We start from the raw sequence: 13,624 nt of genomic DNA, 5'->3' as shown, positions 1-13,624 counted from the left end.
TAACTACCTAATACTCCTGTTAACTACCTAAGAACTACTCTTAACTACTTAACCAGACACCGTAACTAATGAATAAATTGATGTTGAAAAAATTATTGTAATGAATCATTACCGACTTCTTCATAATCTTTTTCAAGAGCTGCTAGATCTTCTCTTGCTTCAGAGAATTCACCTTCTTCCATCCCTTCACCGACATACCAATGTACAAAAGCTCTTTTAGCATACATAAGATCGAATTTATAATTCATACGTGCAAATACTTCGGCGATTGCTGTTGAATTACTAATCATACAAACAGCACGTGCAACTTTTGCTAAATCTCCACCTGGTACTACTGTTGGTGGTTGATAATTTATACCCACTTTAAATCCTGTAGGACACCAATCCACAAATTGTATTGTCTTTTTTGTTTTTATATTTGCTACTGCTGCATTTACATCTTTAGGTACCACATCACCACTAAAAGATATAATTAACCAAAGAAAATAACTAATAAACCTGTACGAGGTTCAAAATAACTAATAAACTGGTAATAAGGTTCAAAATAACTAATAAACTGATATAAGGTTCAAAATAACTAATAAACTGATATAAGGTTCTAAATATGTGTAAACTGTCTAGTGAGTGTATGGTTATTTATGGGAATATACCGATATAATATACATGATGCCATATATTTACCATGTCTTGGATCACATTTGGCCATCATATTATTAGGTTCAAATGCAGAATTGGTAATTTCTGCTACAGTAAGTTGTTCATGATATGCTTTAAAAGATGAAATAACAGGTGCATAAGATGATAACATGAAATGAATCCTAGGATATGGTACAAGGTTAGTTTGAAATTCTGTTACATCAACATTTAAAGCACCATCAAATCTCAAACTTGCAGTTAACGAACTTATTACTTGAGCTATCAATCTGAATATTCAGTTAAGGTGCTTGGTCAAGGGGTAACTAACCCGTAAGGGGTATAAATACTAGTATATAACTACTGTAACTAAATAGACCCCGGGAAAGGGAGCTAATTTTACAGCTATGGAGTGTACTCCTCCAAAGGGAGCTAATTCTACAGCTATGGAGTGTACTCCTCCAAAGGGAGCTAATTCTATGCCTATGGAGTGTACTATGGGAAAGAGAGCTAAATAACTGTATAACTGTAGAAGCCCTTTAAGGGGTATAACTAGGATAACTATAGTAGTACTGTCCGTTGGAGCAAGCACCGTAACGGGGTAACGAACCTATTAAGATTAGTATAAGTTGGACATTCGATATCAAGATTACGTTTACAAATATCATAAATAGCTTCATTATCAAGCATAACAGCAACATCAGTATGTTCTAATAATGAGTGAGTAGAAAGAACAGAATTATAAGGTTCAACAACAGCAGTGGAGACTTGTGGTGAAGGCCAACAACAAAAATTCAGTTTACTCTTCTTACCAAAATCTATTGATAAACGTTCTAATATTAAACAACCTAAACCACTACCAGTACCACCACCAACAGCATTAAACATTAAAAATCCTTGTAATCCTATAACATCGTTACGGTGCTCCGTTACGGTGCTTGGTCAAGCAGTATCCCCGTTAGGGGATATAACTAATCCCAGTAAGGGTACTAACTACCTAAGGGTATAACTACTGTAGATAAATAAAGGAATCCCCTTAAGGATATTAACTAAGGTATATAACCAACTACTATATATAACTAAATAGCCTTGGTAGGGTAATGGAAGCCGTGTGAGCAAGCACCGTAACGGAGTACCTGTACAATTGTCTGCTAATTTTCTAATACGATCAAGAATAGTATCAATAATATCTTTACCAATAGTATAATGACCACGTGCAAAATTATTAGCAGCATCTTCTTTACCAGTAATAAGTTGTTCAGGATGAAATAAATGTCTATAAGCACCATTCCTAACTTCATCAATCACACTAGGTTCCAAATCCACAAATATACATCTAGGTACCTATACACATGTTATTCCTTCGTTACGGTGTCTGGTTCAACAGAAATAAGTAGCTAAGGAACTAACTAGAGGACATAGGCCGTAAGGGTATAAGTAACCCTCGGAGGGGTATAGAATAACTAACTACCTAAAGTATATAACTATCTCCCTAAATAACTACCCTAACACCTAACTACTGTAACTAACTATACCCTCGAAAGGGAGCTAATTCTACAGCTACAGAGTGTACTACCACTAATAATAGTACTAGTACTAAGGATAGTGAGGATACTGGTACTAAGGGAGCTAGGGATACTACTACTACTGGTACTACTATGGGAAAGGGAGCTAATTTTACAGCCATGGAGTGTACCATGGGAAAGGGAGCTAAATCTATGGTTATGGAGTGTAATAGGGAAAGGGAGCTAATTTAACAGCCATGGAGTGTACTATTGGAAAGAGAGCTAAATATAGTAAATATATAGGTAACAGCGTAAGTACTAATTACTCCCCTTCGGGGCTAAGGAAGCCCCTTTAAGGGCTATTAGGGGTGGTTGGCTGTGTGACCAAGCACCGTAATGGAGAAACATACATGTTTTCCAGAATAAGTTTCAGAAAAAAAAGTAGTAAAAGCATCATCATTTGAATATAATTTATCTTCAGGCATATTACCATCAGGTTGAATACCATGTTCCAAACAAAATAATTCCCTAATTAAAATATATTCAAAATAATTAATTAAATAAATAAATTAAATTATAATTAATTAAATAAATAAATTAAATTATAATTATTAAGTTGATTAAGTTAATTGATTATATGTGTAAGATTATTTGGAGTAGAATTATTATATTACCAGCAAGCATTTCCAACTTGTATACCAGCTTGTCCAACATGAATACTTATAACTTCTCTCATTTTTTCTTACAAAATTATATTACTAATATACATTAAATATATTTTATAAATAATCCAAAATTATATTCTCAAACAATCTTAATAATAATTTAATAAAGTTACAATTTTAATAATAATTTAATAAAGTTAATAAAGTTAATAATAATTTAATAAAGTTAATAAAGTTACAATTGGATAAAATTACAAATGAATAAATTTGATAATGAATAAAAAGAATTAGAAGAAACGTCACACACCCTTATGGTGTCATGGGGAATTAAAATTAATATTTTCTTATCTATAATAATATTTTCAATAATATTTCATTAGAAATTTATTAATCAAATTATCTTACAACTTTAATTTACTATATATTAATTAATAATTAATAAATAATTAATTAAATTAATAAATATTTGATAATTTGTAATTATATTTTAATTAATAATTATTAAATATTATTTTAAAAAATTATTTTTATATAATTAATTTATATAATAAATAAATATAAAAAACGACAACGGCAGGATTCGAACCTGCGCAGGCAGAACCTAATGACTTAGCAGGCCATCCCCTTAACCACTCGGGCACGTTGCCTATATTACATACTCTTATTTTTTACTCTTATATATTCCTAAAACCCTAAAGACTACTAAAGACTACTATAGAGTACTATAGACCACTGGTACTAGTTACTATAGACTACTTATATACCCTTAACTACTGTAGCCTACTGTACTATAGACTACTGTACTAAATCCTTAACTATATATCCCTAATATACTTAACTACTATAGACTCCTTGACACTAGGGCTACTTACTAGACTACTTATTAGATTAGTTACTCTAGACTACTTAAGACTAGTGTAGAGTACATAAGGCTACTACCCTTAACTACTTAAGGAGTACTTAAGGACTACTGTAATTAAGACTAATAAGGATAGTACTACTAATATTACTCCTAAAGGAACTACTGGTACTATTGTAGCAAGCTCCGTTACGGAGGAAAATTCCAGTACAATTCTTGCTGCACCTAAAGTACCTACTAGACCCTTAGGTACTGTAGACTACTTACTTAAGACTTCTATACTACTGTATACCACTGGTACTAGAGGAGGTAATACTACTTAAGAGTGTTGTACTACACCTTAACTACTCCTTAATGTAGACTATTTAAGTATAATTAATATATTGAAAATATATGTAAATTCTTATAAATATTTATTATATTAATTGTTAGATTAAAATTTTAATTGTTTATTTGAAAATTCGGTTAATTCTGGTGATAAATGACTTAAAACATGATCTAATTTCATTTGATCTTCACTACTCCAATAATTTTTCTACAAACAAATAATTTAACTCAAATTATATAAATAAATAGAAAATTACTTTAAATAAATTTGAATAAACTAATTTAAATAAATTTAATTGGATAAATTTAATTAATTTAATTATTTAATTAATTTGTGGATAAAAAATTACTTTGAATAAATATGCAATTGGTAATGTTGTAATAATAATAGAAATTAAATTAGTATAATAAAAAATAGCACGATCTTGTTCTGCCATATTATTCTATAAAAAAATTAATGTATTTATTAGTTTACTCTTCGATTGAGACGATTTTGTGTAAATTTTGGAATTGGTATATTTTTAAATAATTTTCTTGAAAAATTCATTTTTTTCAAAAAATAAATTAACTTATTAAATTAATACCCAAGAAAATAGTGTTATTACACATACTATTAAAATTAACTACTAAATACTATTATAACTACTAAATATTATTAAAATTAACTTTCAAAATTTTATTGTAATTAATTGTTAATAATTTGAATGAAATTAAATACAAAAACATTTTTAATATATTTTATTACAAATTATAAATATAATGAACAAAATTTAATATTATTATCAAATAATCAAGATTCTATTGGTAACACATATACTATTAGTATTAGTATTAATAATATATTAATATTTGTATAGAAAATTTTATAAATGAAGAAGATTATAAATATTTACCACCAGAACAACAAGTTAATAAAAATTATACACATTTTAATTAATTAATATAATTAATTAAATAAATAAATTAAATAATTTAAATAAATTGATAATAGAATTAATTAGTTGATAAAATTAAATGAAGATAAGAAATTATATAATAATGTACAAAGATTAATAAAAAGAAGTCGAGAATATGAATTACCTAAAAATGAAATTACATTTGAATCAATATATCCTAATACACAATTAACTAATGGAACAGGAACAAATACTGGAACTGGTGTAACAAATGATGGAACTAATACAAATGATGGAACTGAATTGGATAATGAAATAGATATAAAAGAAATATATAATAAAGAATATGAACCAATAAGAACAGAATATAATAGTAAAAATACATTAGAATTAATACCTTCAATTGTACAAAAACCTATTATACCTACTGAAGATCGTATCTACTTAAATACCTAAAATAGCCTAATATATACCTAAAATACCTCTTAAATACCCTTAGATAGCCTTAGATAGCTTTGACTATTGTGGATTACTGTAGACTATATAATACTAGACTATACTACTTAGTACTCCATAACTACTATAGACTACCTAAATAACCCTAATAGCCTTAATTGCCTTAAATTGCCTAGAATATACTAGTACTCCTAATAGGCCTTAATAGGCCTTATATAGCTAAAATAGCTATAGTACCCTTTAAGTACCTAGTAGACTACCTACTTAGACTACTATACTAGATTCCTTAACTACTATAGAACGACTTAACTACTGTACTTAAGGCTTACTATAGAGTAGTTAATACCCTTAGACTACTTAATAACTAGTAGTAGACTAGACTTACTTAGACTACTATAGACTAGTACTAGAGTAGTTAAGACTAGTGTACTAGACTACAGTACTAATACCCTTAATTAGACTACTTAACTACCTTAGATACCTAAATACCTCTTAACCCTTATATACCGCTAGTTAGCTTTAGATACCTAATAACTCTTAGACACTGTACTTAAGGCTTACTATAGATTACTTAATACTCTTAGAACTACTATAGACTATTAGTAGTAGACTAGACTTACTAGACTGCTAGACTTAGACTACTGTAGTTAAGGCTTACTTAAGACTACTTAATACTCTTAGACTACTGTAGTTAGACTAGACACCGTAATGGAATAATAAAAAGTATAGGTGATGAATTGAAGATTGATAAATTGTTTAGTTTAGGTAATTATACTAATGAAGAAATACATGAAAATGAATTTTATTTAAATGAAATCAATGAAAAATTAAAACAACACAGTACCAGTACCAGTGATAGTAATAGTATTGATATTACTGATAGTACTGATGTACCTGGTACTAATGATACTACTGATGACAGTACTGGAGTAGATAAAATGAGTAGATGGGAAATGTATGAGAGATTGAATAAGAATAAGAAATTTGTGAAGGAATTGAGAAAACTGAAATTACAAAAGGCAATAAAGTATAGAAAATTTTTAAGACATTTAAGAGAAATAAAGAAAAGGAAAAAAAATACTTTTTATCGAATGTTACCAATTAATAATAAAGGATATAAATTATTCAATAATAATGATATTCATAAGTTTCTATTTAATTTATTTACCTAATTGACGGAAATTTGAGGGAATTGACGGAAATTTGAGGGAATTGACTGAATTTGAGGGAATCTGAGGAAAGAAATTTCCTTTTTCCTCATTCCACTTTCCTCTTTACTTATAAATAAATAAAATTAATTGAATTAATTTAATAGATTTGAATATGAAGAATTACAAGAAGAATTAAGAAATCGTGGTTATCGTTGTTCATATAATAAAGAAACACTTATTAACATGTTTGATTACTTAATCTATAGAATTATTTAACTAATTATTAACCTTAGATAGGGTTAAGATAGGCTTAAGGGCTTAGAGGGTTAAGATAGGGTTAAAGGCTTAAAGAGGCTTAGAGGCTTTAAAAGGCCTTAATTACCTAATACCCCTAAATAGCCTCTAATAGTTAATAAGCCTAAAATAACCCTTAGATACCTAATACCTTAAAATAACCCTTAGATACCTAAATAGCCTTAAATATACCTTTATAGCTATAAGGCCTTAAATACCTTAATTACCTTTAATATACCCTTAGATACCTTAAGTACCCTTTAATACCCTTAATTAGCCTTAACTACTCTTAACTACCTAGTACTCCTTAATATACCCTTAGACTACTCTAAATAGCCCTAATAACCTTAGAATAATCCCTAATACTCTTTATAATTAATTGGTTAATTTGTAATGATAGGTTGAAATATGTGAATAATAATGAAGAGGAATGGCGTTATGAGAAGATAGTGAAACAAGAATTAACACCAGAAAATATAAATTTATCACAAATTACAAGAAATAAATTAAAAGAAATTTATGAAATGGTAACAAACATTAATAAAATTCAATTAACAAATTTAAATTAATAAATGGACTTTCAATTGAGTTATTAATGAATTAATAGTGTTGAAATGAATGTTTTAGATTGATATATTGAATAATACACATGAAAATGATGATATAAGTATTAAAATTAAAAGATTAGAAATCATTTTTGATCTTATACATTTCTATACTGATCCTGTAATCTTAATACCAATTTTTATATAGTTAATAGATTAGTACGTAGTTAAGAGCTATATAAGGGCTATTAAGCCTAGTTAAGGGCTACTTAACTATATTAGCTACAGTAGGTATTTATGCCTATTAGGTACTTAAGGGCTATTAGCTATATAAGGGATATTAGGTACTTAAGGGCTATTAGCTATATAACGGCTATTTAAGGAGTAGGTAGGTAGTTAAAGGGTAGTTGAGGAGTAGGTAGGTAGTTAAGAGGTATCTAAGGTAATTAAAGGCTATTTAGGTATATAAGCCTATTTTAAGGCTATTTAGGCCTGTTAAGGCTTAATTTAGGCCTATTAACTAGTCTAGGCTATTTAGGTAGTTAAGAGCTTTTAGGGGTATTAGTTAGTTTGGATAGTATTGATATATTGATTAGGTTGGATATTTGGATTTGGATATAAATGAAGAAATAACAAAAGAAGAAATGGAAGAAATAAAAAAAGCACCAATAATATATGATACAACTTTCTTCAATGAAATGTCAAAACCAAGTAAATTCCATTAATCATCTCTTAAATAACAATCAATTAACTATTAAAATGTTTAAATAGTAATTTAAATATGTGATTGAATGTTTTTTTAGTTGTTAGATTACCAGATTTAGTACCATTAACATTTAATTTACAAGAAGATTTTGTTAAGAAATTTCCTATAACTTCTTTTACTACCGTAAAATCTCTATACAGTTAATAATTTATATAGTTAATAATTTATATAGTTAATAATTTATATAGTTAATAATTTGTATGGACATGTGAATTGGATATTTAGGATAGAGATTTGGAATCATTAAAGAAAGAATATCTTACAATTGAAGGTGGTATACATCAACAAACTTTACCAGTAAATTAATAATTTTTTAAATTTTATTTTAGGAAATTAGTGAACGTTTTGGTGTTAATATTGATTTTCTAGGTATCTCCGTTACGGTGCTTGGTCACACGGATACCAGTACTAACCCCTAAAGGGGTTCTCTTAACCCCCGGGGGTTCCCTTAGTTATCTACAGTAGTTATACCTAGTAGTTATCTATACCCTTCTAAGTACTTAGTTATATATTTAATAGTATTAGTTATTAGGGGTACTTAGTTATTATGAGAGTAGTTAGTAGATTAGTTAGGTATTAGGGTAGTTATTTAGGGAGATAGTTATACCTTTAGTTAGTTGGTTAGTTATATCCCCTTACTGCGAGTACTTTAGTTAGTTCCTTAGCTACTTATTTCTGTTGGACCAAGCACCGTAACGGACACCGTAACGGATTTATAGGAGATGCATGTTGTAGATTAGGTGCATATGTACCTATAGATTTAACAAAAGAATTGAGAGGAATAATAAGTTATTCAGCAATTTGGGATTTATTACAATTTCTTAATATTTGTGATCCAGCACAAATTGAACTCTTTTATACTAATCTTTCTATTAAAAAGATTGCTAAAGAATTAAATATTACATTAAAATTATTATACAAGTTTTTAGGTTCGTTACGGGGTCAGGTCCACCAGACAGTAATGGATCCTAATAGCCCCGAAGGGGCTCCCTAATTATACCCCTTACGGGGTTTAGTAGTTATTTACTGTAGTTATATAGCCCCCAAGGGGCTACTATAGTTATACAGTTATTTAGCTCCCTTTCACGGGGTCTACTTAGTTATATATAGTAGTTATTCAGTCCCCTACGGGGATTAGTCATACCCTTCGGGGCTTAGTAGTTAGTTATATCCCCTTACTGAGATACTGTTTGACCAAGCACCGTAACGCTGTTATAGATAAATTATGTATAAAATTACCATTTGGTATTAATACAAGATTAAATTTAACATGTCTTAAATATCTCGAATTATATACTAATCATTATAAAAAAAAATATCTATCCACTCATGAATCTAATGAATATACTATTAATGGTACTACTACTAAGGGTATTCCTAATACTGAGGATATTAGTACCTTAGGACCAAGCACCGTTACTAAGGGAAAGGGAGCTAATTCTACAGCTATGGAGTGTACTACTACTAATACTATTACTAATGAATCTACTAATAAATCACATATTAATGAATAAGAAGATTAATGAATAAGATTAATTGTCTAGAGATTGTTCATTTAATTTAATTTTATCATCAACAGTTTCTTCTTTTTTACCAATTCCACTTACAATAATATCTATCCTCAATAACATACAAGCCTACAAATAATAGTTAATAGTATAACTAATTGTATAGTTAGATATATAAATTAAGTATATAATTGTATTAGTATTGAGTATTAGTAATTGAAGATACGGATTCAAATGATGATTTGTAGACTTGTGATTTGACAAGATAAATGTCATAGATATTATGATTGATTACATTAATTATTTCTCCCGTTTCACCATTAATACCCATATGTATTTCACCATTATTATGTAACATTAATAATTCACTCATCAATTTAACTATAACAGCGTTACGGTGCTTGGTCAAACGGTACCCCGTAAGGGGTATATCTAACTATAGAACTAAAGAGTACTGTAAGCGTATATAACTAAGTACTATAAGGGTATATAACTAAGGTATATAACTAAGTACTGTAAGAGTATATAACTAGGGAACCCCTTTCAGGGCTGGTGATATTGGTGGCTGCTGGAGCAAGCACCGTAACGAAACACCGTAACGAACTTGGATTAATTCCACAATTTTGTGCTAATGTTTTTGGTATTACTTGAAATGCTTTACTAGCACATTCATAACTTAATCTCTTCAATCCAACCTTCTCTATATCATCATATCAATAATTAATAAGTAATATGAGTAATGAGTAATAGTATGAGTAACTAATGAGTAATATGTGTGTTAGTATGAGTAATATGTGTAAGTTAATGATTACTGGAGATTTGTTGATTGAGATAATTGGAGATATAAACTTCTGTAGCACCTCCACCAGGTAATAATTTACAATTATAAATTATATTACGACATATTGATAATGCATCATATAAATTCCTATAACCACGTTACGGTGTCCGTTACGGTGCTTGGTCAAGCAGTAACTATAGAACTAACTAGGGAACTAGAAGTATATAACTAACCACTAAGCCTCTTCAGGACTGAATAACTACTGTGTATAACTACTAGGGGTATATAAATACTGCCTTAAGGCTTAAATAAATCCCTGTAAGGTATATAAGTAGTATATGGACTATAAGTACTGTAGTTAACTAGGTAAATAACTAAGTACCCCTAATAACTAATACTATTAAGTATATAAGTACTGTAAGAGTATATAACTAAAGAACTATATAGACCCCTTTCGGGGGATAGTGGTTATTGGAGCTGCTGGAGCAAGCACCGTAACGGGGTAACGTACCGTTCAATTTCATTTAAAACATCTTTAGAAGAACCTCTTAATAGAATAGAACAAGCTTTAGTATTAATACATTGATCAAAAAAAGAATAATATTCATCACCAATTTTATCAACATGAAATAATTTACAATTGTAACCAATATCAGATTCTGTAATTTCTTCTGGACGATTTACAATCGTTGCACCACAAGCTTTTGCTATTCTATTTGTATCACTCTTTCTAACACGACGTAAACATGTTATATTTGCTTTTACCAAATAATGTTGGGCCAAATCACTTACACCTATAAATCCGTTACGGTGCTACGTTACGGTGCTTGGTCAAACAGTAACTATAGAACTAACTAGGGAACTAGAAGTATATAACTATCTACCCTAAATAACTACCCTAATACCTAACTAACCAAATAACTACTCCCATAATAACTAACTACTCCCCGTAAGGGCACTATGTACCCCCGGGAAAGGGAGCTAATTCTATGCCTATGGAGTGTACTACGGGAAAGGGAGCTAACTAACTATATAACTAAGGTATTAATTAGAAGACCCCCTTCGGGGGGTTAGTGATATTGGAGCTGCTGGAGCAAGCACCGTTACGCGTACCTTTTTCAGTAATAATAAGATTACAATTGGAATTAATAATATATTGACACATTTGTTTAATTTCAGTTTCTTCTTGTAATAATAATTTATTCCAAACAGTTTCATCATAAATATCAACCATCGTCTGACTTTCACCTTTTTTATACTCCAAAGTACAATCTAATATTAGTATTCTTGGATTCTCAATACGTCTACGCATATTTGAATGGACTACATCTTTATTCACTACTACACCATCCAATACTATCGAATCTTCTATATAACCACCTATTATCTTCTCTATTTTTATTAATCTTTTAATATCCAATACAGTAACTTCTTCCATTACGGTGTCTCCCGTAACGGTGTCTCCCGTTACGGTGCTTGGTCCAACGGTAGTAGTAACTCCAGTAGTTCCATTAGTTCCAGTAACTCCCTCAGTACCATTAGTATGATTAAGTCCATTAACTATTCCATTAACTCCATTAGTAACAGTAGTTCCATTCAATCCATTAGTACCATTAACTCCGTTAACTCCATTCAATCCATTCAATTGATTGGTAAGATTGATTTGATTAGATTTATTGGAATTATAAAGTTTGAAAATAGAATCAAGAGCTAATTTTGATATTAAATTACCCCAACGATTACTAAATTTTGTACTTAAACCTATAACAGTGTTACGGTGTCTCGTTACGGTGCTTGGTCAAACGGTACCCCGTAAGTACTATAACTAAACAACTAAGTACTCTAAGGAACCCCGTAGGGAACTGAATGACCAACTAAGTACTCTCAGGTATATAACTAAGCCCCTTCGGGGCTAAATAACTGTACAACTAACTACTCCTATTGGTACTATAACTAAAGAACTAAATAACTGTATAGCTAAGTACCACCGGAAAGGGAGCTAAAAAAGTGTATACCTATGTAATCTTGGGGTATATAACTAAAGAGCTCCGTAACGGAGCTTGGTCAAACAGGACATAACTACTGGTATAACTACTACAGATAACTAAGTATAACTAAGGGAACCCCTTTGGGGGTTAAGAAGGCCCTTCGGGGACTAAGAAGTCCCTTCAGGGGGTTAGTGATATTGGAGCTGCTGGAGCAAGCACCGTAATGGAGAACATACTTGATTGTATAATATTTAATAATTTATCATGATTATTAATATTAATTGGTATAGAAATATGATCAAGTGCAACAAGTGTATCATCAAGAGCTTCCATTAAACCTTGAATAATTTCAGTAGGATGAATTTCTTTCTTAATTAATGTAGCACAATTTGATAGTAATTCACCACAAAGTATTACACAACTTGTTGTACCATCACCAACTTCTTCATCTAAACTACGACTTAATTCTATTAATGATTTTGCTCCAGGATTATTCACATCTATCTATAATCATTTATTAATCAAAATAAAATAATTAAATTAAAGAAAAAAAATAATTAAATCAGAAAAAAATAAAAAAAAATAATTAAATTAAGAAAAAAAATAATTAAATTAAGAAAAAAAATAAATTGTGGGAAAAAATTTTAAAATAATTTAAATAATTTAAATAATTCTAAAATATGTGGAAATAGAACTGACTTCACGTAATATTGAATTCCCATCATTAGTTATAACAATACCACCCATAGGATCTAAGAGCATTTTTAACATAGAACGTGGACCTAAAGTTGTTCGTACAATATCAGATAAAGCTTTAGAAGCTTGTATTGTAGCAAGTTGTGCTTTACGATCAGATTCTTTCTTTAAACTTGGTTTAAATACTAAATACATTCCTTTATCCATTTTTTTCTTCACACAAATTAAGTAACGATGTTAATATCAGTAACAGTGTCAATGCTAGTAAAGGTATTAATATTAGTAACGGTGTCAATATGAGTAACAGTATTAATATTAAGAAATTGTATTATAATAAATTATTTTTAAGATTCTATGAATAAATTTAATAATAAAATAAAAATAAATTTAATAAAAATTTTTAAAAAAAGAATTTTTAAAATTTTATAATTAATAATTTATAATTTTATTGGATGGGGGTGTACTAATAGCCAAATTATATAAAATAATATCTCTAAATATTTTTTATTATATTTATTATATTTATAATTTAATTTATTATATTTATTATATTT

The 13,624-nt window shown here is 29.1% G+C and overlaps 6 protein-coding genes across 6 annotated transcripts, besides 3 other annotated features; 3 read left to right on the top strand and 3 right to left on the bottom strand.

The window, feature by feature from the left end:
* Positions 1 to 92: 92 nt before the first annotated feature.
* On the bottom strand, positions 93 to 2,874 carry TA08335 (tubulin alpha chain, putative; the record flags this gene model as incomplete). The annotated part of the gene is made up of 6 exons (XM_947689.1): positions 93 to 459; positions 651 to 881; positions 1,226 to 1,538; positions 1,770 to 1,977; positions 2,549 to 2,666; positions 2,813 to 2,874. 6 exons carry the CDS (start codon positions 2,872 to 2,874, stop codon positions 93 to 95), a joined length of 1,299 nt encoding a protein of 432 aa, XP_952782.1.
* Positions 2,875 to 3,368: 494 nt separating this feature from the next.
* Positions 3,369 to 3,450, bottom strand: a tRNA.
* A 294-nt stretch (positions 3,451 to 3,744) lies between these two features.
* Positions 3,745 to 4,536, bottom strand: TA08280 (uncharacterized protein; the record flags this gene model as incomplete). The annotated part of the gene is made up of 4 exons (XM_947688.1): positions 3,745 to 3,896; positions 4,149 to 4,197; positions 4,340 to 4,432; positions 4,465 to 4,536. The coding sequence occupies 4 exons, from the start codon at positions 4,534 to 4,536 to the stop codon at positions 3,745 to 3,747; spliced, it is 366 nt and encodes a 121-aa protein (XP_952781.1).
* Positions 3,766 to 3,834: a sequence feature (2 probable transmembrane helices predicted for TA08280 by TMHMM2.0 at aa 33-55 and 93-115).
* Positions 4,340 to 4,408: a sequence feature (2 probable transmembrane helices predicted for TA08280 by TMHMM2.0 at aa 33-55 and 93-115).
* A 157-nt stretch (positions 4,537 to 4,693) lies between the features above and the next one.
* Positions 4,694 to 5,341, top strand: TA08275 (uncharacterized protein; the record flags this gene model as incomplete). The annotated part of the gene is made up of 3 exons (XM_947687.1): positions 4,694 to 4,817; positions 4,847 to 4,896; positions 4,991 to 5,341. The coding sequence occupies 3 exons, from the start codon at positions 4,694 to 4,696 to the stop codon at positions 5,339 to 5,341; spliced, it is 525 nt and encodes a 174-aa protein (XP_952780.1).
* A 938-nt stretch (positions 5,342 to 6,279) lies between these two features.
* On the top strand, positions 6,280 to 6,513 carry TA08220 (uncharacterized protein; the record flags this gene model as incomplete). Its single annotated transcript, XM_947686.1, has 1 exon — positions 6,280 to 6,513. The coding sequence occupies one exon, from the start codon at positions 6,280 to 6,282 to the stop codon at positions 6,511 to 6,513; it is 234 nt and encodes a 77-aa protein (XP_952779.1).
* A 1,462-nt stretch (positions 6,514 to 7,975) lies between these two features.
* On the top strand, positions 7,976 to 9,611 carry TA08165 (uncharacterized protein; the record flags this gene model as incomplete). The annotated part of the gene is made up of 6 exons (XM_947685.1): positions 7,976 to 8,042; positions 8,135 to 8,220; positions 8,323 to 8,394; positions 8,427 to 8,502; positions 8,817 to 9,026; positions 9,316 to 9,611. The coding sequence occupies 6 exons, from the start codon at positions 7,976 to 7,978 to the stop codon at positions 9,609 to 9,611; spliced, it is 807 nt and encodes a 268-aa protein (XP_952778.1).
* Positions 9,612 to 9,801: 190 nt separating this feature from the next.
* Positions 9,802 to 13,277, bottom strand: TA08060 (T-complex protein 1 (TCP1) chaperonin, putative; the record flags this gene model as incomplete). Its single annotated transcript, XM_947684.1, has 7 exons — positions 9,802 to 9,986; positions 10,144 to 10,305; positions 10,418 to 10,533; positions 10,898 to 11,180; positions 11,500 to 12,147; positions 12,611 to 12,878; positions 13,074 to 13,277. 7 exons carry the CDS (start codon positions 13,275 to 13,277, stop codon positions 9,802 to 9,804), a joined length of 1,866 nt encoding a protein of 621 aa, XP_952777.1.
* Between the last annotated feature and the right edge of the window lie 347 nt (positions 13,278 to 13,624).

Source organism: Theileria annulata, chromosome 4 (genome assembly GCF_000003225.4).
Source record: "Theileria annulata chromosome 4, complete sequence, *** SEQUENCING IN PROGRESS ***".
Lineage (NCBI taxonomy): Eukaryota > Apicomplexa > Aconoidasida > Piroplasmida > Theileriidae > Theileria > Theileria annulata.
Note: the sequence above shows the minus strand (reverse complement) of the source record. Positions and strands in the feature narration are given on the sequence as shown.